Source organism: Pundamilia nyererei, unplaced genomic scaffold, assembly GCF_000239375.1.
Source record: "Pundamilia nyererei isolate P.nyererei 1_Seehausen unplaced genomic scaffold, PunNye1.0 scaffold00019, whole genome shotgun sequence".
Lineage (NCBI taxonomy): Eukaryota > Metazoa > Chordata > Actinopteri > Cichliformes > Cichlidae > Pundamilia > Pundamilia nyererei.
This window is the reverse complement of record NW_005187420.1, coordinates 3,098,582-3,125,789: the sequence shown is the minus strand read 5'-3', so window position 1 is coordinate 3,125,789 and position 27,208 is coordinate 3,098,582. Positions and strand designations below refer to the sequence as shown.

The 27,208-nt window shown below is 42.3% G+C and overlaps 1 protein-coding gene across 1 annotated transcript; it reads left to right on the top strand.

The window, feature by feature from the left end:
• The first annotated feature begins 806 nt into the window (after positions 1 to 806).
• On the top strand, positions 807 to 2,825 carry LOC102209425 (forkhead box protein B1-like). Its single transcript, XM_005726354.1, has one exon. It carries the CDS (start codon positions 1,176 to 1,178, stop codon positions 2,097 to 2,099), a length of 924 nt encoding a protein of 307 aa, XP_005726411.1. The 5' UTR covers positions 807 to 1,175; the 3' UTR covers positions 2,100 to 2,825.
• Positions 2,826 to 27,208: the final 24,383 nt, after the last annotated feature.

Below are 27,208 nucleotides of genomic sequence, written 5' to 3'. Positions count from 1 at the left end.
GAAGCTTTGCTGAGTAAAATACAAATGATTGAGAACTTTAAGGCGGAACCTTGAGATCCATCTGAGGAAAAAAGACTCAAAGCTTTACAGGCTCCTTAAAAATATCTGCCTATTATTTTAGAAAAAAAAGATAAATGTGGCATTTGGGCAAAAACGGGAGAAAAAAAGCAAAAAGGGTTAATCGTATGAAATTAATCGCAGAAATTATAAACTCATTGTTTAAAGTTCAGGGTTGTTTCCACACAGAGCTGTGGATAATAATTATAACAATAATTTGTTTAAATTTCGAGGAAATTCCCTTTAATTCCGTAGTTCAAGGAAAGTGGAAAAACAGGAGCTTATAAAAGGAGTTTCTCTCACACAGTGAGAGAAGTCTCGTCTTCATCAGCTCAGACTCTGTGAAAGATACCTGGATGTTTGGAGAGAAGCTTCGTAACGGTTCTGTGAACAGAGACAAACGACAAAAAGACAAATAAAACAAATTAAAGCGCTCACACAGCAGCTCTCAGCGGCTCTATTAGTCAATGCAAATTGGTGCGAGAGGCCACAAACAACCCCCCGACACACACACACACACACACACACACAGACACACACTGCGCGTAAAACGGTGCCAACACACCTCCGCTCAGCGCACACGTTCCCGGCAGTCGTGCTCCTCTCTTCGGCTCTTTCTCCGCTGCAGCTTCAAATGAAAGACTCGTGTCGGTTCACCGTGTAAATGACAGCACGGTGTGCCCCCCGCTTCCCCCCTACACCCCCGCCTCCCTCCTCCTCCTCTTGGCTGTGATCATGTGATGGCGCAGAAGTGGCCCATTAATGAAGCTCCTCACCGGGGGTCTTTTCTGCTCCTGTCACCGCGCACGGGACAGATCTGAGAGGGACATGGAAGAGGCAGCAGCAGCCGCTTAGCGCAGCTCACCAGCGGGCAGCAGGAGGACGGACACCGCGCTGCACCTGCCACTCAAGCGGAGGAGAGGAGAAGCACCCACCGCTTCAACTTCTCCCAAAGTTTCGCTACCAGCTGTGCGTAAAAACTGGGAGCATGCGTCCAGGACAGCCGGCGGTTTCCGTCTCATGCGTAAAGGCGCAGTGAAGAGTTTGGAGAAAGTTTCCGAAAACAAAGCGAAGAGAGGCTCTTCTGACGGGATCCCGGTCCGGCTCGGCAGGACAAAATGCCGCGCCCCGGGAGGAACACGTACAGCGACCAGAAGCCTCCGTACTCGTACATCTCCCTGACGGCCATGGCCATCCAGAGCTGCCCGGAGAAGATGCTCCCACTCAGCGAGATTTACAAGTTCATCATGGACCGGTTCCCGTACTACCGGGAAAACACGCAGCGCTGGCAGAACTCGCTGCGCCACAACCTCTCTTTCAACGATTGCTTCATCAAGATCCCCCGCAGGCCGGACCAGCCCGGCAAGGGCAGCTTCTGGGCTCTGCACCCCAGCTGCGGTGACATGTTCGAGAACGGGAGCTTCCTGCGGCGCCGGAAACGCTTCAAGGTGGGCAGCATGCAGGCCGCGGACCCGCTGGCCGCCAGCAAGCCGCAGGATGCGGCGCACTACCTGCAGCAGCAGGCCAAGCTGCGGCTGAGCGCGCTGCACGCAGCCGCGCACCTCCCGCAGATGCCGGCCGGATACAACCTGAGCTCCGTCTCGCAGCCGTCCAGCTTCAAGCACCCGTTCGCCATCGAGAACATCATCGCCAGAGAGTACAAGATGCCCGGCGGACTGGCGGCCTTCTCCACCGCCGGGTACCCGCTGCACAACCAGCTGACCCCGGCCTGGCCGCACATGTACGGCTCCGGAATGATGGACACTGCGGCCCCCATCTCCATGGCCGCCAGCGACTACTCGGCCTACGGCATGCCACTCAAGACCATCTGTCACGGCGGGCAGACGCTGCCCGCCATCCCGGTGCCGATCAAACCCTCCCCAGCCTCGGTACCCGGCCTGCCCGGGCTGCCCGCGCACATTCCGGCTTTCCTCGCGAACTCGCCCCAGTCTCTGAGCCCCACCTCCCCGCAGACAGCCACCGGCCAGAGCAGCCCGGGCGGCCCCGGAGAAGCGCTGCAGTCCGCGGTGGCGGTGCACTGACGGGGGCTGCTCCGCTTTTTCTATATTAAAAAAAAACAAAAAACTTCCACCGCAGAGAGTTTAGGAAACCGCAGGCTGACCTCTGACCTCCACAGAAATAATCAAAATGATCGACTGGCTTTCTTTTCCACCGAGGTCAGAAACAAATTTGCTCCACATTCCTTCGCTTCACCGTGACTGAGTTTAACGGCTCGGTGGATCCCGCACAGACAAATTATCCGGATCTTTTGTGTTTGCAGCCTTTTCTTCTCGGACTCAAAGAAACCCTCAGATTAATGACTCCAGAAGATTTTTCTCCCTCTTGAGCCTCTCCGTTTCTTTTCTGCCCCCAAAACAAAAGTTAAACCTAAAAGGAGCTTAATTTGATCCCATTTGTAAAACTCAAGAGGAAAATCTGCCTAAAGAAGCCGGCAGGCGTGTGAACAACCAAATATGTCCCCGCTGTTTTTTCCTTTCTCAATCGAGTTTATTTTGTAATAATCGATATGAACAATCGCAGAGAAGATGAAACTTAAAAGCATATATTTATGTCACAGTCTAAAAACCCACCGGAGAGGTTTGAATGCAAGGATCTATGTCTCTGAAGCACTTTTTAAAGACCAACTTTAGATGTTTTTTATTGAGTAGCGAGGCCGTGTTGGTTTGATTTAAAGGTTTGGTGTTACAATGAGCCGCTGTCTGTGTATTTGTACTGCTGCATGCTCCTCCGTCTGAAAAGCAGAGAATAATCCAGTGTTTGTATGTTTTTTTAAATGATTATTTTCATTTTGGGGGCATTGAAAAGCATGAACATGACTAATGGGCTTTTTATTCCCTTCGCTGTGTCTGCTCATCCGGATCCATTAAAGAAACCTTCATGGGCAAAAATACAGGAAATAAAACCAGTCCGAGTGCATTTTTAACATTTTCAGCTTTCATGGATTTGTGCAGTTATAATTCAGTCCTCTAAGTTTGTACATTTAACCTCTAACCTGCTGTTTTCTCCCTTTCTTAAAATCACAAAGTGACATTTTTTATTTGAGTGGGATATTTATTATATTTCAGCCCAATATCACAGCAGATTGTGAAATAGTCACAAAGTAGAAAAAGTTATGACTATTTCACAATCTTTGTTAAATCAAATTAAATTAAGAATAATTTAGATTCGCACATTTAATCTCAGTAAACGTGGCTCTTAAAGCTGATTTTCCTGTAACTGCAGAATTCTTTTTAAATTTATTTTTCTTGTAACCTGAAATGTGGTTTAATAAATCTGCTTTACCAGGTGTTACATAAACTCAGCAGTTTACCTGGTAACAGCTGTATTTTCTTTGAACTCCTCACTCTGTGAAATTTCACCTGTTCAGGTATTTCAACAGCCTGACACTACTTCTTGTTTCCCTTCTGTTATATATAAACCCAAGATCAAAGGTACCTTAAATTCAAACCGTTTTATCAAAGTGTAGGCCTCCTGTCGTGAAGTACGAGTACGTCTGTATTCCTGAGATTTGGAGCCGGAGGCCTCCGACAACAAACCAGTTTTAAAATGAGATTTTACGGTTTCTCTGTCTCGCCCGTTTTATTTTTAACATTTCTTTGTCACTTTCACAAAGCAGCAGCTGAGAAACTGAACTTCTGTCAGTGATTTATAGGTGATCATTTCAGTGCAGCCAAATATAAAATCAGAGTTCATTTTGGGAAGCTGAGATTCACATTTCAGGCTCAGTGTTATTAAATCAGGATTAAATGAACCCTCAGACTGTTTCTATTGGAACACATTAACGTGCTCAGATATTAAAACTGGACCAACGCACCGTCTCACACAGTTCATCAATGCTGCGCTGCATTTTAATGCCAAATCATTTATTTAATAAGACAGCAACATAAAAATACACACTGAACTAATGGGCGTGAATAATCTTAACACATTTTTAGTTTAGTATCATAAAAAAATCATTTGAAAAAATATTTAATGCACACTAAAAATTCTTTATTCTTTATAATTTGGTAAGTAAAAAAAAAAAAATGAGTGAAGCTTTATTTTGCTTTGTCTTTTTTTATATACACAAAAAATTTTACAATAAATGTGAAATTATGTTTAACCTGTTCAGGTGGCAAATCTGTTGAGTGAGACAACAACATAAATATAAGTTTAAATAAAGGTTTGAATATTTTTCAGTCACCTGTGACTGCAGATTTGTTCTTGTCATAGTTCACTGATGTTCGTGCAGTGAGCTGATATCAGAATCAGGTTTTTGACTGAACGTAAAAAGTCCCGTTGAGCAGACCCGACATGTTTCATTTAATATTACGCTGTAAGAAAACGTCATCGATAAACTTTGACTCAGTTTTAACGTCTAAATGTGAAAACAAACAAAATGTGAAACAGAGAGTGAACACAGAACGAATTCAAAAATAATCCTTTCAGTTAATAACTAAGATTTTTTTTTGTTAGACTACAAAACAAAGTCAGTTTCTTTGGTTTTGTTTTCTTTACATCAGATGAATTTCCACGTGTGTGACAGGATAAAAGATGCTGAGAAACAGGAAGTGGCGCGTCTTTGATTTATCGCATTAAAAAAATAAGATGGAAATGGAAAACCTCGTAAAAACATTCACAGTAAATCAACATAAATGTGACTCCTTTATACATCAACTCGGATATTAATAAAATAAAAATGCAGCATGTACTGATGTCAAGAGAAAAATATCTTCGTACCAAATTTATTTACTAAATATTTCACACTTGTGAGGATCCTCAACATGTCGTGACTGTAAATCAGAAGAAGGCCGAGTCCCGCTTCACGTTAGTGCCGAGTCACATTAATATATTCTCAGGGTGTGAACCATCAGTGCAGCACGTTCACATGGAAACGCTCCACAAACATGCGTGTTACACACGAGTGTAAAACATGAACCATGGACGATGACTTCCCTTCAGATAACATTAACCTGGTATGTCGAGCGGCCGCGGCACTACAAACATTTCCATATCACATTTAGCAGGAGTTCAGTGCTCCAATCATGTGATCCATTATTTTCAGCTTTTGTAACTTTTATCTTGGTGTCATTACTGTGACACAACTGCAGCATTTAACCTTTTAATTAAGCGCCTTTAGCTTCTCATTATCCTTCACATTTACTTGGAACCTGAAGAAAAGGGGCAAATAAAGTTGGATACTTCAGCTTTCATGCATGTAGTCTGACAATGATAACACATTTGTACTGTTGGGGCATTTTCTTATGTAATTATCTGACCAATAATGCGGCTCCTGTGCGATTAACGCCGCTAACAGAGCGTCCAAGAGACCGTGAGCTGAACTTGGCACTTCCTCCTCTTGCTGAAGCGGCACCGAGATCCAGTTCAAGGCAAGATTTACCTTGAACTGTGATTTATGCAAAGCTGCTCTAGTAGAGACCAAAAGTAAAGTCTGCAGTGTCAGTTTTGTCTAGAAAAAGCGTAGATGTCACCATGACAACCAAGAACCCAGAGCTTAACAGGAAGTAGGAAGTGTTTTAACACAAACCGAGCCCTCTTCCTAAACCTGAACCGGATACTGAAACCATGTCACTTGAATAATGTAAACATAATCAAGTTTATTTGTGTTTATTTTAGTCGTCTATTAATTAAAAACGGTTCATAGCCCTGTTCATAGTTAAACTGCAAAAATCTCATGTTTGAGTCAAAACTATGATGATTCCCACAGCAGTTTGTGAAAAGTCACAGTCTACGTCAGAAACATCTTTATTGGATGCACAAGTTTGAATTTATATTTATGCCTTCCAAACCCGGTTTTGATGTGCGTGGGATCCAAGCGCAAGTTTCAACCATCTAGCTGTTTTTCTTTTGAGGTGAAGTTGAAGAGTTTGGATGTAGACCTCCTCCAACATTGTTCCATCCACTTTGTGCAGCATAGCAAAACTGCTGCCACCACCAGGCCTGACAGTTGGTACGGTGCTCCTACCTTTACTCTTCCAAACAAACCTCTCGTCATTGCAGCTCAATCTTTGTCTCGTCTGATCGTAGAACTTCGTGTGGGCAGCTGCAGGTTTCAGTCAAACTTGAAGGTGTTATTTTTGGAGCCAAAACCAAATTCTTCCCTGCACGTGTCCATGGTGATGTAGAGCTGGCTTCACTGTGGACAGTGATGCTGGTGTTGCAGCAGTTTACAGTTCATGGCAGAGCCTTGGTGGTTCCTCTGTTATTAACATCCTAACCACTGGGCGCTCATGAGGGTCAGTTTGGGTTTTCTTCCAGACTCTTGGCAAAGTGGTGACGCATTAAAATAACTTCTACTGAAGTATATCTGCAGCTGTTTAGCAACGACTCCACGAGACCTTCACATCTTGTGTAAATCTACAATCATCTTTCTTAGATGTTCATTGACTCCCAGGAGTTTCACATTGTTTTGAGTGTAAATTTTGTAGTAGATTAATGTGCAGACACTTATGGCTGCATTGATTCTGCAGTTAAAGTTTAAGGTGTAATTTATTGTTAAATCCTGGGAGTAGCTCAGCATAGATCCTGCAGGTGGTTTCTGTTTAATGGACTCTGTTCCTCTGAGCGCTGAGAGCCAGCAGCTCGTGTGAAGAGCTTTTCCTCCCCCCGCAGTGACCGAGCTCTGGTGTGTAAACACTGGCCGGTTTGTGCGGAGCAGTGAATTAGCAGCGGGCGGCGTCTGGGCGGCCGTAAGGGATTAGCCAGTTAACACTTTCCTGGTGCCAAACACAATTGTGCTCCGTCAATGCGTACGGGTCTTTGAGTGTGTTGCCAAGAGACGGCGACTGTTACCATAAAAATGTCAGTTTCTGAACACCCCTGCCACCACCACCTCCATCCTCCTGAGCTGTGTGACCACACACAAGTAAAACAAACCGACTTTAAAGGGAAAAACCTCCACAGACGTAAAAGACGAGGTTAAAATAATCACACGGGTACAGGAGGAGGAGGTGCTGGGAAAGATGGACCTCCAGGGGACAGAAGGAACAGAACAAACACGACTTATTACTCCACATTTATTGATTACTATTGATTCCACAGGGACTAAACTTTGAAATCAATAAAACTTTATTACACGCAGCAACAGAGCAGTCAACAATATCTAAAGTTTTTTTGGCATTTGAATTTAATTGCAGGCGTTCATAGCAGGTTTGATTATTTGTGGCTTGTGTGCATTCCTACATGGGAATTCAGCGCGTTTGTTTTCATGGTCAGACCCAACAGAGGCTGGAAGCTGAGTGACTGAGTAAGGATGAGCATGTGAGCTGTTTTAAATCCTGCAGTTCCACTTTTAACCCTCGCAAACATTTTAATACGCAGCTGAGAAGCTTTTTAATGCCTCGACTTCAGTTTCAGTCGAGTGAAGCTGGGAAATATCAGGAACACGGTTTAAGGCGAAGATCTGCTGGATGTCCAACATCAGCTGCTAAGCTCGCTGAAGTGCAATTAATCATGAGCCCCTCGCTGCTGTTCGTTAATTAGAGACTTCAGGAAGAGGTGTGACAGCGTTAATTAGCAAACTGTACAGACGATCTGTGGAGAAAGACTCAGAGAGAGAAGAAGAAGAACGTGGCGATGATGATGATGACAGAGCGTGCCGTCTGCTGTCAGCCGAACAACACATGGCTTATTTACACTGACGAACTCGTCAGATGATGAAAGGCTGTGAAAGATTGTTGGTCCTGAAACACGACATGAAAACGCAGGACGGCAGAAAACACAACTCGCCGCTGCTTTCATCATCGAGTCATCTCCAGTTTGGCTGAACAAATATTTAAAGTCATGTAAGACGTGGTTCTGATTTATGTTAATAACAGAAATAACACAAAGTACCATTCAGCCAATAATCCTAAACACACAAATATGGTTTTTCCTACATTAGCCGTCGTGTCGCGTCCTTCTATGAGCCAGTCTCAACAACTGGCAGCCATATTGAAACACCCCCAGACTGTTATTATGATGTTAGGTAAAATATGGTCAATTTTAATGGTCCCCAATAATAAAAACTGGATCAACAGAAAGCTCGCAGGTTTTTCAGGTCCCTTCCTTCAAATTGAGAAATTGAATTTTTCCCTCTTTAAGTTACTTGGTCATGTTTGCTGTTGCAGAATTTTTCCACAGAGGTTTTTTAATTAGACGGTCTCTGGTTTTATTTTCTTAACATTAGACAATAGAAACAAATAAAAACATTAAGCTCTTTATAGCCAACCAACAGCAAGAGATTATCTAAATATTCATTCTACCTTTTCCACATGTAAGAAGGCAGCAAGAAATATTTGTCTTAAACTTCTGGTTCAATTACCCAGACGTGTAAAATTTGTCCAAATGTTTCATGTGTTAAAACATTTGTCGCATCTCTCTTGGTCTGTGAAGGCCTCAAAGTTTCAGATCCAACCCCACTTTTTATTTTTCAGCCTTGGAATTTGAAGCTTGGACTTTCTGATTCTTTCTCAGGGCTGAAACACTCGTATACGGTGTTTCAACAAAGCTCGGATGATGTTCTTAAGATGATTGTTGTTAAAACAAGAGAGCCATGAAATACCTAAAGATGTGATGTGCAGCTCATATTTGTGCAGTACCCTGAGCCTGCAGCTCAGACCCCCTCCTCTCCGTCCTGATGTGGAAACTGGTTTTCCTGTCAAAACTGCTCCAAACTCCTCCAGGGCCGACGTGGCCTTTTTCCCAGCTGCAGGAACGTTTAGCTCCTTTCAGCTAATGTTTCTACCCTCCCTATCATAATCTATGAGACCTCACGTATCTGCACATCTTTCCCCTTTAAGCGCTGGGCAGGTTTTTGGCACCTTGGCAGCTTTGAAGTGCGGCTCTGAGGTGTTAGTTTACGGGCTGAAGGTGGAGATAAGATTCCTGAATGGGTCGTAAATTAAACCCATCACTACAGAGGTTTAAAAAAAGAGGCTGGAGGCAAAAACACACCGAGGTCATTAAACCTGAAAGTCTGTTATCAACTCGAACATTCTCCAAATACAAGAGAAGCTCTTCAACAGCCTGACCCGAAGCTTTACGTCTGTTTGAATAAAGTTTTTACTCATGACCTCCAGTGTGTGAGCTGTTCACATTTATTATCTTCATGTCATTTCATGTCCTGGGGCAGTGAGAACAGAAACTACAAAAAAACTTCACATAAAATAAAACGATGAGTCGTTTTTCAAGCAAAAGCTAAACTGACACTAATTAAAATGCAATTATCTGACAGATAATTCTGAAAACGATCTGCAGTCTGCTTATTTACAGAAGTCCAGTTTAGTTGAGTGAAATTTGAGGATTTCATCTGGGTGTTGCTCACTAGTCGCTGAATGAAGACACAGCTAGCCAACCATAGGTTACAGTGCATACAGCCGCAGCAGTTGTATAGACTGTATATAAAAGATGGACTTATCCACTGTGATGTCACACCAGGGTCTGTAAAGTCTCATTATGAAGCTGCGTGCATCGTGACACATCGGGTTTAATGTTTTCATTTTTGCCGTTTTGTTGGCTTGAAACTGGGCGTGATGAGCGAGACTCTGAGTGATGCAGCTCACACGTTAGCTAACGAATGACGGATAATTTAATCTGTTAGCATGGCTGGGTTTATTGTTTTAACCCAAAATTGAACTTTAGTTTTAAACTTTGTGTTTTTTTCAGTGGGACTTGAAACTCATGAGAACAGCGATGAGCTCAGATCAGGCTACCAGCAGGCTCACTAACATTTACAGCCAAAGAAATCACAGTGAAATATTCACAATACACATTCAGTGATGAAATGTGCAGATTGTGTTTCTAAGATTAATAAAATCTTTTGTATAGTTCAGTTTTAGAATATTTAATTTGCCACAAATAAAGTGAAAAATGAAATAAATTAAAAATGAGTCTTGGTGATGAATTTTCTTGTTATCGGGAATTCTTTGAGCTACGATAATCATGCAGTAAAAATCTGATATCCCGGAATTAGTAAATATTTACATAATTAAGTTTAAAAATCTGACGCATGCCCTTTAAGAAAATAAGTAAAATAAGTAACAACGCACGAACAAAAGAAAGGAAAATAATTAAAATAAAATAAAAGACTGTTTGTAGGTTTGTTTTTTTAACTTTTACAGTTTTTGTTATTTTAGAAGTTATTAAAAAATGAATTGTCATATTATTGAACTGGAAAGCTTTTATATTTTATAAAAAGCTGAAATTTTCACTAGTTTGATATCCTCTGTGTTAATGTTTTGCTTCATATTTTGGACTTTCCTGACATCACGTTTTCCTTACTTGAAGTTTACATGATCATAAGTTTCATATTTTAGATTGTTTCTGTTATTCTTGTAGTAAATTAAAATTGGGATCTGTCCTGGTGTTGGTGATCCTGGTTCAGGATCAGTTTGGGGTCTCAGAGTTCAGAAGTTCACTGACAGTTTATGGCTAAGTTGAAGCACCTGATGGCTGCAGGGGGCGACACCCCCGTCAGTGCCGTGCACAGGTGGGTTACGGGAGGGCGGAGCCGCCTGCCACAAACCATTTAGGGTGTAGAGAGGGGAGGCCAGGGGGAGGTTAGTTAGTGGGCGTGTGAAAAGAAAACGACACTAATTCATTGGTAATAAAAGCACCACCTCGCCACCTCCTCCCCTGTCTGTTCCTAGGCAACGCCATGCTCAGCAGCCCCCATCTTCATCCCCTCCATCCTCCTCCAACTTCTATGACTAATCGTAAGACATGTGGGGGAGGAACCCGCCGCTGTGCTTGCGACCAACACGGCTCATCAGCATCATCACAAACAAACAAGCAGCGAGAGCCGAACGCCGCACACAGGAAGTTGTGGGTTTCGGGCCTTAGCGTCGACAAATAGCAACTGACGGTAAAGGGAAGTCTGAAAACAAAGATCTCAGGGGGGCGGGAACCTGGATGACACATGTTTCTGATGTTGGTTTCAAATGTGGATCAGGTTCGTTTCCAAACCTTTCCAGCTCTGGTTTATAAACTTAATCGAGCAGTTTCCTTTAACCAAACCAAAGACTGACTGAAAAAGAACATGTACTTCATGAGAACCAAATAAAGTCCATAAAAGCTTAGAATTAGCTTAACAATTTCCAATATACTTTTTTATTTATATGCTAAAGTCTTTTCTTGGCAAATGCATTTGCAGGAAAATTCACCAGGAGACAGAAAGCTTGTGTTGTGGATGGATTTACTCCATTTTTGGTGTCTTCACCAAGGACCTCAACTTTTATCAGGAACAATTTACCCTTCATCCTCCATCTTCCCTGTGCTAATGTGTTCTCATTAGCCTAACTGCAGCTATGAAGCTGCGTTGGTGTTTAGTTTTCTGCCTTTGTTTATTCCCAAAGTTACTCCAGAGCTAAATGTTTCATGTTGAAATTTTTATATTGAATAAATCCATCATCAGTGGATCATCTTTACATGGAAGGTAGCAGGTTGCCAACTTCTAACTCCCCTAAACCTCTTAAATCCTCTTTTTCATGGATGTTGGATTTTATTTTAACAGCTGGGCAAACAGCCACACCCATCACTTATTGGAGCTCAAGTTATTTTGGCTGTTTTTATAAAAAGTAAGCTCAGTGATGTCACTGCGATAAAGAACTGGAAAGTTTCATTTTCACTGCTACGATTCAATAAAAAGTAAATAACCTTAACATTTCAGTTTAAATATTAACTCTGGGTTTACGGCAGTTACTTTTTCAACCAGCTGCTTCGAAACCCTGAAAATACATTTTATTCTCAGTTAAACTGCTATGAATCTTTTAGGCTCATAATCTCGTTCTCGCCAGTTTTACCTAACTCTTAGCGAGGAGTGCCGGTGAAATATGAATAAAGGTAATTACTTGGAAGGTGTAAAGTAAATAAAACGTTACATCGTGCAAAAGAAAAAGCAACATAAATGCGTGAAGCAGGTCAGCGATGGCGGGCTGACCCGTCGGGATGGACTCGTTTCTCCCCGTCGCTGCATCATTTACACCGTCACTCAGGGGAAGCCGTCTTATTTGGGTCACACATGAAATCAAACAGCTTCACCTCTAGCTGAGACGGATGATTTATTCAGACGCTGGCAGCCGCTCAGCACGGCGGCAGATTGTGTTCTTGGTGATCTGCCTGAAGGCGCCAAAGGGAAGCCATCAGAGGACGCTCTGCAGAGACACGGAGGTTTGCCGCGCTCACCAACCGGGAGCTCAGAGAGCGCTCGCTCCTCTGACAGATTTCAGTTTGTTTCTTAAACAAAGCACGACGTGTAAAAGAGGCATATTCAGAGACCTCTTCTCCTGGCTGCTGTTCCAGCTCGTTGTCCCGTCAGAGAATAAACTCACATCTGCAGGTGATGAAGACTCGAGTATATATTCAGCGTGGACCTAGAGCCTTACACATTATGAGAGATACACCACCCTCTTTGATTGTGAAGTCAGGGTCTGTGGGGCTTCTGCCACACTCCAATTGGAAGTCTGACTTCAGGGAAGTTCCAGTTCAAAATTCCGACTCAAAAAGTTGGAATTACCGATTTCCCAGAATGCAACATTAGGACCTAAAAGCTACTCGGTCAGTCTTCAGGCTCTAAAGACCAGGCTCGCTGGAGGAATCTTGAATTGACATGGATTTTATCTTTATGACCTGCCGTCCTGCACCTGCATCCTTTTTATCAGGCGGAGAGGACGAACCGAGGCCGCACACATTCACATGTACAAGATTAGGCCCAATTCAACCTCCTTTCTTCCTCCACAGCTTGAAAGACACGACGAGGGGAGGGACAGACGAGCCGAGAGGACTCCTCTGGTGTTTTTTTTTATCTGCTGGAGGGTGAAAGGCAGAGGGGGGAGAGAAAAGAAAGAGGAGGCGAGGAGACAGAGCCCTTTGTGTTTCTCTCAAGTGCTAATTCACAACGGATTCCTCTTAATGCACTCGTGAGGCTCTGGTAATGGTCTGAGTTTGCATTCAAATGGTGTATTTGTAGCTTTATAATTAGTCTTTTTTAAAAATTGAAACGAGATCAGTTTAAACACTTCAGGAACTCTAACCGGTGCAGAATGCTGTTGACATTGAAAAATCACTGCTGAGTGACACTTTTTTTTTTCTCTTGATATTTGCTGTTGGCAGAAAAAGGAGCTCCAGCACTCCCACACTGTATAAAACCAGCAGGTTGACTTGTTTAGCTTAAAGTGTCATGGTTTGCTGCTTTTCTTCCTCTGGACCTCAGCAGCCCATAAAAACACATTTCCAAGTTTTTCGAGCTATTTTTAAAACTGAAGACCAGCTGAAGTTGCGAAATGACCAAAACAGGACAGTAAATGTATATTTGAGAGAAGCTCAGATTAATAACTACATATTACGTAGAAGCTGTTTTACCAAATGAGGACAGAACAGTTACAATATCCAAGGGTTTATTTTAATTTTGCAGAAACACTAAATATTCAGTGATGTTTAAGAAATACACAGTATTCATTATGTTCAGCTAGCATAAACAGATTTTCCTTGTCAACACGCGAGCGAGATGAAGATCCAACTAGATATTTTTTTGTAGTTCTTTATGTATTTAGTTAAAACATTCTGTATTTCCCACATATATACTTACTTCAGCGACGACCTTAGCCGTAGCTTAGTTCAAAATGTATAACTGATTTAATAATAAAAAGTCTGGGTAGCTTAAACTCAGATTTCATAAATAGAAATATGGGAGAAAAGTACATTTTTAGAATAGAAATGTTAGCCCAGCTTAAGCATTAGTTAGCTTAACTATAGTTGGATTCATGTTAGCTAAAAGTTAGCGGCTAAAACTCTTAAGCAATTTAATAAATATAAGTTAACAGTTAACTTTAGAAGCAAAAACGGCTTATTTCATGTTTAAGCAATAATTTAATGGTTCAAATTGTCTAAAAGTTTTGTTAGCAGATAAGGCTAACGGTATATTTCAGTTTTTCTTGGTACTTTTTGGTTTAAGGTGATTTATATAGTTCAAATTCATTGAAAGTTGTGTTTTACACAAGCTCTGATATTTGTATATTTTGTACACTCTTATCGGTGATATTCCCAGAAGAACAGATATTTTAAAAAAATTATTTTCAGTCATTATTTAAAAAAAAAAATTGAGGTAAAAACAAATTTTTGAGCCACGCATGAAGTTTTACAACATTTTCCCAGCATTATAAAGCGAGTCTGTCCTCTAAGTGTGTCAGTGAGTAAATATTAATTGTTGGAAAATTATCTCAATGGCCTCTTTGTCTGGAGCTAAGCTCTTTTTTCCTGTTCACTGTTAAAATCGGTAAAACTAACAGTCACTTCCAGCCATATTTGCTCACAGCCATTCAGCCGCACACAAAGCGCAGTTCAATCACGTTCATCCACAAGTGGGACTCGCGTTTTGTTTCGACAAAATAAACTACCGGAGCCGTCTTTTTCTTTCTTTCAGCCTCCTCGCAGCTTTTATTTCACGGCTGCCCCGAGTCTCAATGGGAATGTCAGCGCTGAAGAATGCTTCGCCCTCCTCCTCCTCCCGCTCCGCTCGCCGGGATTCAGCCGCCGTCCAGCCGGCTGACAGCTTCCCCACCACATCACCTGGCGACTAAAGGGACCACACACACTCCTCGTCCTCTGTGCCCGGCTAATTCTTCTTCTTGGCTTTTCTGGAGGGCGAGACTGTTTTCAGCCACAGGTCTTTTCTCTCTGGCAGCTTTTCACCCTCGAGGACTTCCAAACAAATTTCAAGCATGAGTGTAAAAGCTGTCGAGTGTTATTGGACAAAAGAAATGTCCCCCCGTTTGTTCCAGGTCGAAACTTTACAGCACTCAGATCTGTGTTAGTCATTCAGCGTCCACAGCAGAGCAGTGACAAGTCATATTTTGCCAGGACCACACATGCAAGACTTTATTATCCCAGAGGGAAATTTCCTCTGGACGTACAGTAAACAAACGAAGCGTCCAACAAATTCATACTGAAATAAAAAAGAGACGATCAACGAGAGAAATCTTTAACCTAAACTACAGCGTCACAGTGTGATACATGCCAGCATATATACGAAAGAAACATGTCTCATGTCAGCATTTCTAAGTAATATATTTTAACAGTAGTACATGCAAATTCATGTTTTTTTGTTTTATTTTACTTATTTTTGTGGAGGTTCGGCTGGTTTAAATGCTTCTACAGTTAACTACAGCTATACTAGCTTTGAGGTTTGCTTCTTTAAATGCCTGATGGTAAATCAAAAGAAAGTAATTTATAAGTGATTGAATAAGTCAAATGTAATTGATAACACATGCTATTAAGAAAGGATTCTACATGGTTTAAAACTGCCAAAATCAACCCTGTTAACAGAAAGGGAAGAAACAGTCGCTCTCAACGGCTTCCAAAATGATCTGCGTTGTGATAAAGAGACGTCAACTAAAGTTGAACTAGTGCTGATCTGTACTTCGGTGTATTATCAAATTGTACCACAAAGTGTTGCTGAGACTGACAGTAACCTTTATTAGATCGAGTTAGTCATGCATTCTTAATCACAGTGGGGAAAATAAATAATTAGATTGTGAATGTCCCAATATGCATTTGTGATGCTTTTGTTTTGAAGGAGTCGAGTGAGTTTGGACTGGAATAATTGTTTAGGTATAAAATAACTAATTGTTAGCCAATAAGCTTGCAGTTTCTCTCAGTCTGATTGTTCATTGATCGTATGAAAAGCTTTGCTGGCTACATGGCGTACATGTTCACTGTCACCAGGGGGCAGCGTCAGAAATACGTGCTACAATCAAACTGCTGTGTAAGGCGAGGTTTTCGACGGTTTTAAAAACTGAGCTTAAATAAATGATTAGCGGTAATAAAAGCCGAGGGAGGTCAACAGGGATCACTGACTGTTTTAGGAGCTTTTTGAGATTAAATAGAAGAAAATACAAAACGTTAAACACAACACAAAAGCCATATTAAACACAGACTACTTTAGGCCCGGAAGTAGGATTCGTCACGTCATCACTTAACGACCGGATTGTGTCACCAAAGTCACGCCCAGTCTGCTCCAGAAACCTAATTTGTTCTGCTCATGTGGAAAAAAAGGGCTATTTCCTGTTTCTTCCCATTAAAATAAGACTGTGTGACAGGATTCTGGGGTTAGAGTAAAATAGAATCCTTGATTGTGATAATTATGAAATGGCGCTATCACTATTCCTCCCATCAGGTAAACTCTTTGTACATAAACCGCATATATGATTTAAAAAAAACAAACATATTAGGAATGGCAACTTATTCCTAATTTATGTAATTAAAAAATAAAATGTAAGTATTCTTTATACATATTTTATAATTTTCTCTGCTTAAATGAAAAGCACAACATCTCTCTTTATAAAATGAACTGCTGAACATCAGGCGCGCCGGTGTGTTTCCATGTTGTGACAATTAAACCCTCTAAACCACCACGTGGTCCGCCTTATTTTGAAGGGTCGGGAGGCACTGCACGCTTCCTATGTCAGACGCTGTGTGCTTTATGGCCGACAGTAAAACATTTTAGTGCCGCAGAAATTGGGCTGTTATTAAAATAGCGGGCTCGTATCTGTCACGGGGAGACGTACAGTTATCTTTTGGTGACGCCGAGACATATTTTATCATAATCTGCCGAGCGGGGCCTTGTACACATCATTGGCTTTTCCTGCTCGGTTAGATTGTGAAGGTCAGAGTTCCTGCAGCCTTTTATGGCTGTTTAACTTTTAAGAAGGATTGCGAGGCGGCGGCCGAGGCGATTTATCTTCACCTCCATCAGTCAGTCAGGGCGTCGTGTTTGGACTTTTACAAGATCTCTCTGTCAGTCCACGAAACGTCACTCAGATCAGGGGCTCCAGGTCAAATTTAGCAGATAAATAAAACACAATTTTCTCTTTGAATGGCTCTGAGTTTAACATGTACGATATACAACCATGTAAAAATGATCACAGATTGTATAGAAAAAGAAAAATACGATTTTATTTTGAGAATTTAGTGGAAATTTTGGATCAAAATAAGACTTTTAGTGTTGCTGCCTCTACAAAACTTTACTTCAAAGCCAGGTTTAGTAACCAGGATGCACTGATTCATATTTAGGCATAAATGCAGTGTGGTTATTAGGATTAAGGGAAAAGTGCACCAATAGCCTGCACAGACATATCCAGATGTATTGGCGCCCTCGCTCTGTGACCTCAGTAAACACTTCCTGATGAGTTTATGGTCTCAGTCGCTGGTTTTAAGACATGGCGAATAAAACCAGTTTAATTTGTAGATTATCTTTCTTACATAGCTGAAAAAGCTCAGCTGGAGACTTCGTGCAGACTTGGGAAAACTGGCGGATGAGACCTTACTGTCTGTCCTTTTTTCAGACTACGGTAAGTTTCGATATTTTTCCTCCTTACTTTTCTTTGGATGTCGTTTCTTTCCACTGGTCCTTCGTACGCTGACTGATGACAGATTAAAATTTGACTCGTCGGCACGTGAACACCTGCAACTTCTCGTCTGTGTTTGTCGTGGCGCTTTCATAACACACGATCAGTCAGAATGGTGACGTCTCTCTCGGCCACTGTATTCAGGATGGCGGCAGCATGGCGTCCTCCATAAGCCGGTGCCCGCTCCTATGTATTTCTAACAGCTTAATTCTAAGTTTAGGAGATTTGTTGGAAGATGTAATCACACAGTAATCTGTATGTTTTTAAAATAAGCTCTAAAAAGACAGACGGTTCCTTTAAAGTTTCATTTACAGTTTTGTCTTCTTACACAAAGTGTCTCTAAATCTGCAGCAGACTTTGTGGAGACCGACTGCATCAGGCTGAGTCCGACTGTGGGTTCAGGTTTAAAAAGCAGCTTTGCAATAACTGAGTGATAAACTGACATCGCGCCGGCGCTCCTCCACATAATGGACTTCCTGAAGTGCCGGCCTCCCGTCAGGCAGTGAATGTTTGGCCGGTGGTTTCGGTCTCACGGGACTCGCCGTCACCAGCAGCGTCTTCTTTAAACTCTGAGCAGCCGTGTGGGATCGTCTCCGTTTCATTCGCTTCCCACCGCCGGTTCCCTCTTTGTGCTCATTAAATATTTAATGGGGAGGTTTAAGCGGTCGGCGGGATTAGCTTCAGTCTCCGGGGGAGTGGGCTGCATTGTTTCTCTCCACGGCTGCAGGTTTAGTCTGTTTACATCTCACAGTTTAGTCGTTTTGTTGACGCTGACAGTGAACAATAAGCCGAAAGAGTCTCAGTTTAAAGAGAGGATACAGTGTGAATGGTGATGGACATGCGGCGGGTGGTGTTTGGATGAGCGTGCCAATTAAAACCATTTAGGCGGAGCTCCGAGTTTCACAGTGATTCTCATACACAGCTTCAGCTCTGTGTCACATGTATGAGCTACATCAGTCGCCAGCAGGACGCTGAGGTGGGTGAAGGTTACAGTGAAACTTCAGTTTGGTTGACCTCTCTCTCAAGCAGAGGTACCTGCAACGTGCAGGGGGCGGAGTCTAAAGGGGGCCACGAGCGGACTAATGCTACAATATTGTAACTGTAGCTAAAAGACAGTATTAAAGTAAAGAAAGATCATCATCAGACGATGAAGTCGCCGTGTCCTCTGCGTTGGCAGCGCTCGTTGTTTACTTGTGTGGACTTGAACCCAGTTTAGCTGAGTGGCTCACATGTGAGCGGCAGTCCTGCTGTCTTTGTAGTGGCAGAGCTCTAAAAACTGACACCCCGGGGGCCTCGGGGGCCCGGGGACGTTGGTATTGGGGGACTGCGGGGCCACGCCTTTCAGCCACCATATGCTCCAGATACCAAGTCAAACACGGGACTCTTTTCTTGGCTCATTAAAATGTTCGACATTTGGCAGGAGACGGCTCCCTGTCTTCCTGACCTATTTTCATGTGCGGAGCTGTGAACGTTTCACGGGTTTAGTTTGAGAGACTGATGCTGTCAGATATTCCACCAGACTCTGAGATTCCTCATCCTCTGCTCTTCAGAGGCCTGCAGACTTCACGCTCCTTTACCCTCTGTTAGCAGCTTGATTATAATGTTGTCTCTCCGAAACAGGGCCACTACTTCCACCCTTAGAGCTTGTTTACTTTTTAATTGTAAGCTGCGGTCTTTATTCTGGATTTATTCTGCTTTTTTAAATTTTCTTGTCAAACCTGGTCAGAGTTCAGTGTACATTCAGCTCCAGAAACTCAGTTTATCACCTTTTCTTATTCTTGGATCTGTATGATGTCACAGAGATGGCTAATATTGACCTTAAAAGGGGAGGAGCTAAAACAGCTTGTTTCAGACAGTTCAAACTGACCTCCAGGCTCAGTATCAGATAAATAAGGATTACTCTGAACTGTTAATCATGCAAAGCTACTCTAGTAGAGTCCAACCATAAAACTACGAAGCTTAAAATGATCAGAAAATGTGCACTTGGACGTGAACTAAAGATGTGTGTTACATATTGTTCCTGCCTCAAAGTGCAAAATTAATCAGGAAAGATTTTCACTCCGACTGAAGGAAAACTAAGAAATTCACAAGAATCCAGCAGCCACAAAACAAACCAATCACAGAAGCACAAATGATGACAGAAACTTTGACACTTGAGTCACATGATCACTGCTTTAGTAAATTTTTATTCATTTAACTCTCGTCAGCAGGATTCATTAAGAATATGATGATATAATGAGCCAAACACAATGCGAGGCACTAACTCACATATATTATTTTTTAAAATAGTATTTTTCAGACATGTTTTTATGTTTATCTCTGTTACAGCTGCTTTATTGCTTTGATTGCTATTCAATAACTGTGTTGGCCGTTTGCATTGGATCTTGGTTTGTTGTCTTAAATTGAATATTCTACCTTTCTTGTCTGTTGAAGCACTTTCCTAATTTGGCACCTTTATAAACAAAATCTTTTTATTGTGGGGACTTCTTGTCTTCCGTACGCGTGAGCATGCTCTAAACTGTTACACAACAAGAAGTTGCTCTAAATGCAGCCCAGAGTTTAAACCGTGTGACCCTGAAGTAACGTACAGATGAATGGACGCTTTCTTTAAAATCAATAAAAACTAAAAGGTAAACAACAAACTAAAACAAACATGGCTGAATTAAAGTGAGCCGATCTGTCTGTGCGTGATGTTATTATTAATATTAATAATAACATCACCTCCTCCTCTTATTGTCCCAGAGGAGCAGCGTCTTCTTTTATTACCCTGCAGGGTCATTTACAACCTGTCCCGTCTATTCATTGGTTGAGGAGATAATCCCGTGATAAATCCTCGCCGTGCCCTTCACAGTTGTCATAGCAAGACCATAAACAGCATTTATAACAATCTGAGGAGGGAGGGCGGGGGGCTCTGCTTAGCATGCAGAACAGATTAAGATGGGACGGGGCTGCTTAGAGCCCCTCGCCATCCGTGACAGACAGACGGACTCATGGGAAATGTTCCATCGCCGGCCCGTTTATTCTCAGTGGGAAATGAGCTGCAGAGACGGCGCTCGCCCGGCGGAAACGCAACTTTCCTTAAAGTGGAAAAAAAAAGCAGTCAAAAATATTTTTCATTTCCTGCACTTGCAATTTTTCAGATGTGTGCATGAAGCTTTAAGGAGTTTAAGACTTGGTAACAGTGTGAATGTGTGCACACGAGTGGACTCGAGGCGCTCAGTCTCAGTACGGTCTCAAAGACATTCATTCTATATTTTGTCCTATTTTTGTTACCAATGAGTAACATTTGGGTGACGTATGTTAAATATGACAACAAATGCAACTGTATAACACAACATCTCTTAACATTACCAAGTAGTTTTTAATATGTGACTGTAACCAGTATTTTATAGCACTCAAAAAGAGTGTTTAGCAGGTAAACCTTTGATGGCATCATCATCGTCTTCTGTCAGAATCTTTGGCTAACACTGGAATTGAGCACACAGCACGTTAGCAGTTCACACCGTACAGGAAACTGTTTGTTCAAGGCTATACTGTCCACGTCCCATCAGCGGTGTCCTTCAGGCATCACTGACGGGACCCCTGCTATTTATAAATTATCTTCTTCTTCTAGGAAATATCTTCATTTTTGTAAACAGTTCCAATTTATTTCTTCTATTATATTTTATGCAGATGACACACAACTGTATTTTCTACACACCCCAGACCTTCTCTTCCTGTCCGTTCCTCACCTCCTGCCTACAGGCAATCATTACTTGGCTCAACCTTAATGACAATAAAAGTCACGTTGTCCTCATTAGTTCAGAGGATCACCTACACAAAGTCTACTGACCACACACACCTGTTCTCATCCAGCTTCACTGGCTCCCAGTTCTTCAGCGTATTAAATACAAGAATTTATTTCTCAAAGCTGTCAGTGATTCTGCACAAACCAGTTTTTCCAGGACTGCCTCCTCCTCACACACTCTCCGTGCTTTCTGCTCAGCTTCAGCTGTTCTCCGAACTTCTCACTTCAGGCCGAACACCATGGACGCCCGAGCCTTCAGCTGTGCTGCACCTCATCTTTGGAGTTTATTACCACTACACCTTCGTCAGCTTGACTCTTTGTCACAGTCATATCAGCCATAAGCTTTATGTTTCACATTCTTATTATTCCTGGATTTTAAATGTCCCTAATGTTGTTCTTGTTGATTTGGGTTGTAAGGTGACCCTGAGTTGTTATTATTATTATTAGTGACCCTGACCGATACCAAGTAGTCTTTATGCCTGCCTAGTCAAATGTCACAAAAGTAGAAACTGTAGAAATAAGAGCAGTGTGATAGAAATCATGCTCAGGCTAAAATAACATAAGTGGGAATTTTTGTGTCCATAAACTCAAACCAACTAAAAAAAAGTCCTTATATATAAAAACTGGTGTCCAGAAGTACAAATGAAAATGTCACAGTGGCTAAATATTTTCAGTATTTAAGGAACTGCTGTGATTGTGTGTTGTTGTTTATTTGTATATCTTTTAAAAATGATGCACAGCGTGCAGTAAATCATAAAAACGTGACGTTTCTCAGGCAGGTTTTTTCATCAGATGTGCGATTGTGTAAAAATACTGATGCGTGCTGCGCGTTCCCGGAGCCTCGGAGTTGCTGCCAGATTAAACACGACATCAATAAACAGTTGTATTTACTGCTGTCTCAGCTCTGCGAGTCAAAACAAAAAGAGCCGTCAGTGCTCGCATCCTCCCCCTCCTCCTCCGGCTGCTGAACGTCACCATGTGACAGCGTTTAGCTGCTGGCGTCCGGGCTAAACACTGCCAGAGGACTCTTCCCAGGTACGCAATTAATCTTAATTAAAGCAGAGTGTGACAAAGGCATCCCACACAGGCCTTTGTTCTGCCTTCAGTCTGCATCAAAGCTGCAAATTAAAATATACATAGCTCTGAGATGGCGTGTCAAAGCTTTGTTAAAACAGAAAAGCACAAAATATGCAGAATAACAACAGTAATTAACTTTAATAGAATAAAACAATAAAAAATACATTTGAACTATTCAGTCTCGGGCGTAGATCCAAGCAAAAGTGCCTCGATAGCTCGCTATTGAATCAAATAAGTAAAACCGAAGCACTTTAATGTTGCGTCTCCTCCAAGGAAACACGTGAGATCTCGTGAAGTGCTGTCCTGTAGATCACCACGGACGCAAGTGCGAAAACACGGAAACATGTCCTGCATTTTACTTCTGGCATTTAGACCCAGAACTTTCTGGAAAGATTATTTATCTTGTTCTGACATGAGAAGAGCTCAGCATCTCCAGGGAGAACAAAACTAAAAGCTAAAACCACTACAGTATTAAATGCTCCATTACAAGAAAACGTTCAGAAAACGAGTGTTGCTCTTCATCTGCTGTTAAGCCAGTTGCTCAGCTGATGGCATCCACATGTCTTATCAGCATGTCTTTGTATCTTAATTTTCGATGTAAAAAGGAAACAGGAAGTCAGGCTGTCACATTTTTCACGTCTTTAAGTCTAATAGGTGGTGCGGCCCTGCAGACTCTCTGCTGACTGCTCTGTAAAGAAAACAAAGGACAAAAAAGCAATTAAGTCGGGCAGTAAAAGCCCAAGTACCATAACATGCTACATTAAATATCTATTGGGCTCCATAAATTAACACCAAGCAGCTTCTTAAGCACTTTGTCTCATTGAGGTTGTTTACCGGAGGAACAAACTTGGACTCTTTCCTGCAGATGAGCCTGAACCGTACGGAAGCCAAACAGTGCCAAAAATTGAGGTTACGCTGCAGGCATTATTATGACTACAATGACTGAATGATTTTAACAATCAGTCAGAGATTATGTAATTGTAGAGAAAATGTTGTGACTAAAAGGATAAAAGAATGATGCTTTTATTTTAATCTTTAAAAAAAATAGACACCTTTATCTGCAGAAAGCTGCTTTAAGACGCAGCCTCGCTGAGTCCCATTCAACCAGCGTCAAAAGTGCAGACTTCAAACTATATGTAACATTTTAAATTACTAGGCAAAGTAAACCCACAGTTATGGTGAATGTTTACCTCGTGCTTTTTCCTGAATAATGTTGTCAGGAAGAAATGGTAAAAACTGGATTTTCCAGGGAAGTGCACAAATAAACCTGTCCCTATTCTATTGGTGGGAAACTGCACCACTTCAACCAATCAAAAAACTGTGTGACTTTGGTTGCCGAGTAAGAGGGGTAAACTGTGCGAGTGACGGCGGTGAAAGCGAGAAAGCGATGTTGATGGTGAGTTTTTAGATTTGTGAGGTTTAGCGTGATGCGTGTATGCTTGCTTTGTTCTGCAGTTCTGTTTTGTTTGTTAAATCTATGCGACGACTACTGAATGTGGTGCAATCAGCGAAGCTCTTATTGAGCTGGAATAAGCCAAACAGAGTCCGAGCCACGCAGTGACAACTGTGAGGAAGAGGAGCCCCCGGCATGCACACAGAGAAAGGTTCAGCTCTGAGCCCAGGAAGGAGGAGGAGGAGGATGGTGACACTGCAGGTTCCCCATCAGAGTCCAAAAAGAACGTTTTCTGTTGTTTTTGACCAGTGAGACAGTCACGACAATCTACAGCAACATGAAGAAAAACGCTGCAAAAAACTCAAGACTGGAGACAGAATCACACCTCATCTGTGCTCCGTCCACACAGAGTGATGACAGGAGACAGGTTCATCCACCTCTGTAATCCTGAGGAGGAAAAACCAGGTCATGACAACCCTTTAAGGTCAGGCCTCTCTATGATGACATCCTCAGTGCCTGCCGGGTATATTACAACCTGACGAGGGAGCTGGCAAAAACTGGCACGACACAGTGTATAAAAGACCCGCTGACTGCAGATAGGGTGAAATGTTTTATTTTAACTGAATCTAGAAGTGGTTACAGCATCAGGTTCAGCATATGAGCCTTATTCAGCCACCCTGCCTGGGCCCTGGATAGCATGTTTACATGGACACTTTTTATACCAGTCCTGAACTCGTCCTGGACCCGACCAGCATCAAGTCTGGAGCATGTGGTACCTACATGGGGAGGGACGCCCCAGAGGGAGGGCAGATGTTCTCACCAAAACATGTGGATGAATATTTGTCAGGTGGTCAGCTTTGTGACAGGGACTGGTGATCTCTCCACCGTCACAGACACAGATGCTGGCCACCAATCAAATGTTGTGAATAAAATGATCTAAACAAAAGGTAACTGTAACTAAGTATTTTATTTATAGTATTTTTTTAACATTATGAACATTAAACTAATTTATAATAATTATAATACTTTAAGTGGCTGATTAATGAATGACAAAAAATGAAAAGATATTAACAAGAATATTTATAAGAAATCAACAATATTTACAGGAATATTTACAGGACTCTGCATAGTTATTTAAAGTGGCCAATGCAGGAGTGAACCTTTCTTTAAACAGCAGACCATAGAAAACGGTGCATACAAAATATTAACTCTATAATACTAATAATATTTCAGCAGACAAACAGTTGAACCAAGAACTTTTAAAAACAGATATTCTTTTTTTTTTTTTTACTCGCCTGTTATCAGTAGTCGTGGTCTGGTGGCACCTCGTCCTCCAGGACAGAAAGTTGGTCCTTCCAGAGAGCACCACCGACTGCCTCCAAACCTGTCGCTCCTCCTCATCACGTCCTCCTCAGGCTCATCCCGAGGAGGTGAGATGCAGATGCTGTTGACCCAAAATAGCTGAAATCAGATGTGACTTACAAAGGTGTGGTTTCCAAAGATAGCCAGGATCCTGGTCTTCATCGTTAGAGGTGTGCTCTGGAATGATGACTGCTTAAGTGCTGGGCTCCCACACCTTCTAATAGTCTCCTGTGGTACTAGAGTAATGTACTGACCCAGATCGGTCAACCTACCTGTCAGTAAAGCCACCCTGATGGTCACAAACCTGATGGAGGATGGGAACAGTTTCCTGTTTCTGTAGCACGGACTATAAGAACTGCTCAGAGGCTCAATGTGGATGCAACAGCTGTCGATTGCACTCTCGCCATCCTTGCAAATCCACAGGACACGAACTTCAGGTGCTCTGGGTTCTTTGGGAGGTGGATTACCTGGTGGCAAATGGCCACCAACTCCTCTGTGGGTTTATGGACGATGTAGCGGAACAAAGCATGCAAAACACTCTTGAGGCTGTGCTGTAGGATACTCTGTTAGCCAACCAGAAAAGAAAAACCACAGTCTCAATCATGGCGTCCCATCCATGTCTCTGATCCTGGTTCTAGGTTGAGCAGCAATGCCAGCGGCTAACAGCTCACCCGAGGACCCCCGGGCCAGGGGTCCTCTTGGTAGCCTAGGTCCAGGACTGGGAAACTCAGGATAATCCTGCAGTTTTTTGTATAAAGATGTGACTTTGTTTATCTCAGCCTCAGATCCACACAGGCTCCAAAGGGGCACATTTACCTGTTCAGTTACAATCAAATATAAACAGGAAATGAATGTTAACACATTTGTCTTTCTAACTTCCTGTCCAGCCAAACACATTGTGACTGACAGCATCCGGCTAAGTGTGATAATCTGTGGAAGTTTGCGAACTTCTCGGGATAAATTGAAACGCTGTGGGTGTGGGATCCCGCCAGAACAACCATTAAGCAGATTTGAGTCCACCTTAAAGAGCGATGTGCTGCTGACTTCATCACTGAGAACAAACAGCACTTTAGGAAATGAGCCGGCGTCTCTGATGAATCTGCTGCGTCGTCCAGACGACTCATTTTGGCGAGGTTGGCCCAGCATTATGGCCGCCATCGTCAGATTAATAACCTCCACAGTGGACCGGTGCGGTGATTCAGCCACGGGTTAATTAAACATTTACATATAGATGCCCGCCGATCTGTTGTAGCTGGAGATTATTTATACCATCAGTATGCAGTTTAATCAGAAGCGGCGGGAGGGCGCATGTTAGCGTGCTCCGTGCTAATTGGCACCATGCTGGCTGCTGTTTTGGAGCTCGGAGACAAACGGAGTTCACTCTCGACTCGCCTCGACTGTTTCCTCTCTAATGCGCCTTCTTCCTTTCTCAGACTCTCAGATCTGTGCTCTTATTCTGACAGAACTCTCTCCATCCCCCACATGGCCTCTGAATGAACCAAAACATGTTATTTCATACGTTAAATGTCCTTAATTTGTTCATTAAATCCAGGCGGATTCTCCATGAATCAGCCACAGCGGTAAAGGGTTAGCATCCACGGTTTCTAAGGGATTTATTTATGAAGGCTACAGTCATTAAGGGAACTTTTTGAGGTGTTTTGTGCTGGTTTACAGGGTTAGTTATGGTTATTGATGCTGAAAGACACATTAAATGACCCCTCACTGATTTCATAATTAAAGCTATTCACTTACTTGGATTAGATTTCTTTTAACTGCTTGCCTTTACACCCCGAATTCTTAAAGTGAGAAATATCTGTGTTTGATAGCATTTTCTTTTTTACTGACTCGTCAGGATTTTCATGTTTGGCTAGAAAGTTATATGGGGAGCAATTTTTCTACTATTATCCCATTTTTATATATTTATATTAAGTATTACAAAAACAATCCCCGTTAGCTGAAAGGTCACTGTTTAAATTACTCCAAATACTGTTTTCAACTATTCTACTGTCAGATTCTCTGAACTTTTCTTTGCTGAGGGTCAGGGATTTGTTTGAATTATTATTTATCTTAGCAGGATGTAGTGCTCCTCAGTAGGCTTCCAGCACTTGGCCAGTAAAGCTAGTTTCTCTT

Coding starts and splice junctions, on each gene's coding strand:
- LOC102209425 (XM_005726354.1), top strand. CDS start 1,176: ATGCCGCGCCCCGGGAGGAACACGTACAGCGACCAGAAGCCTCCGTAC.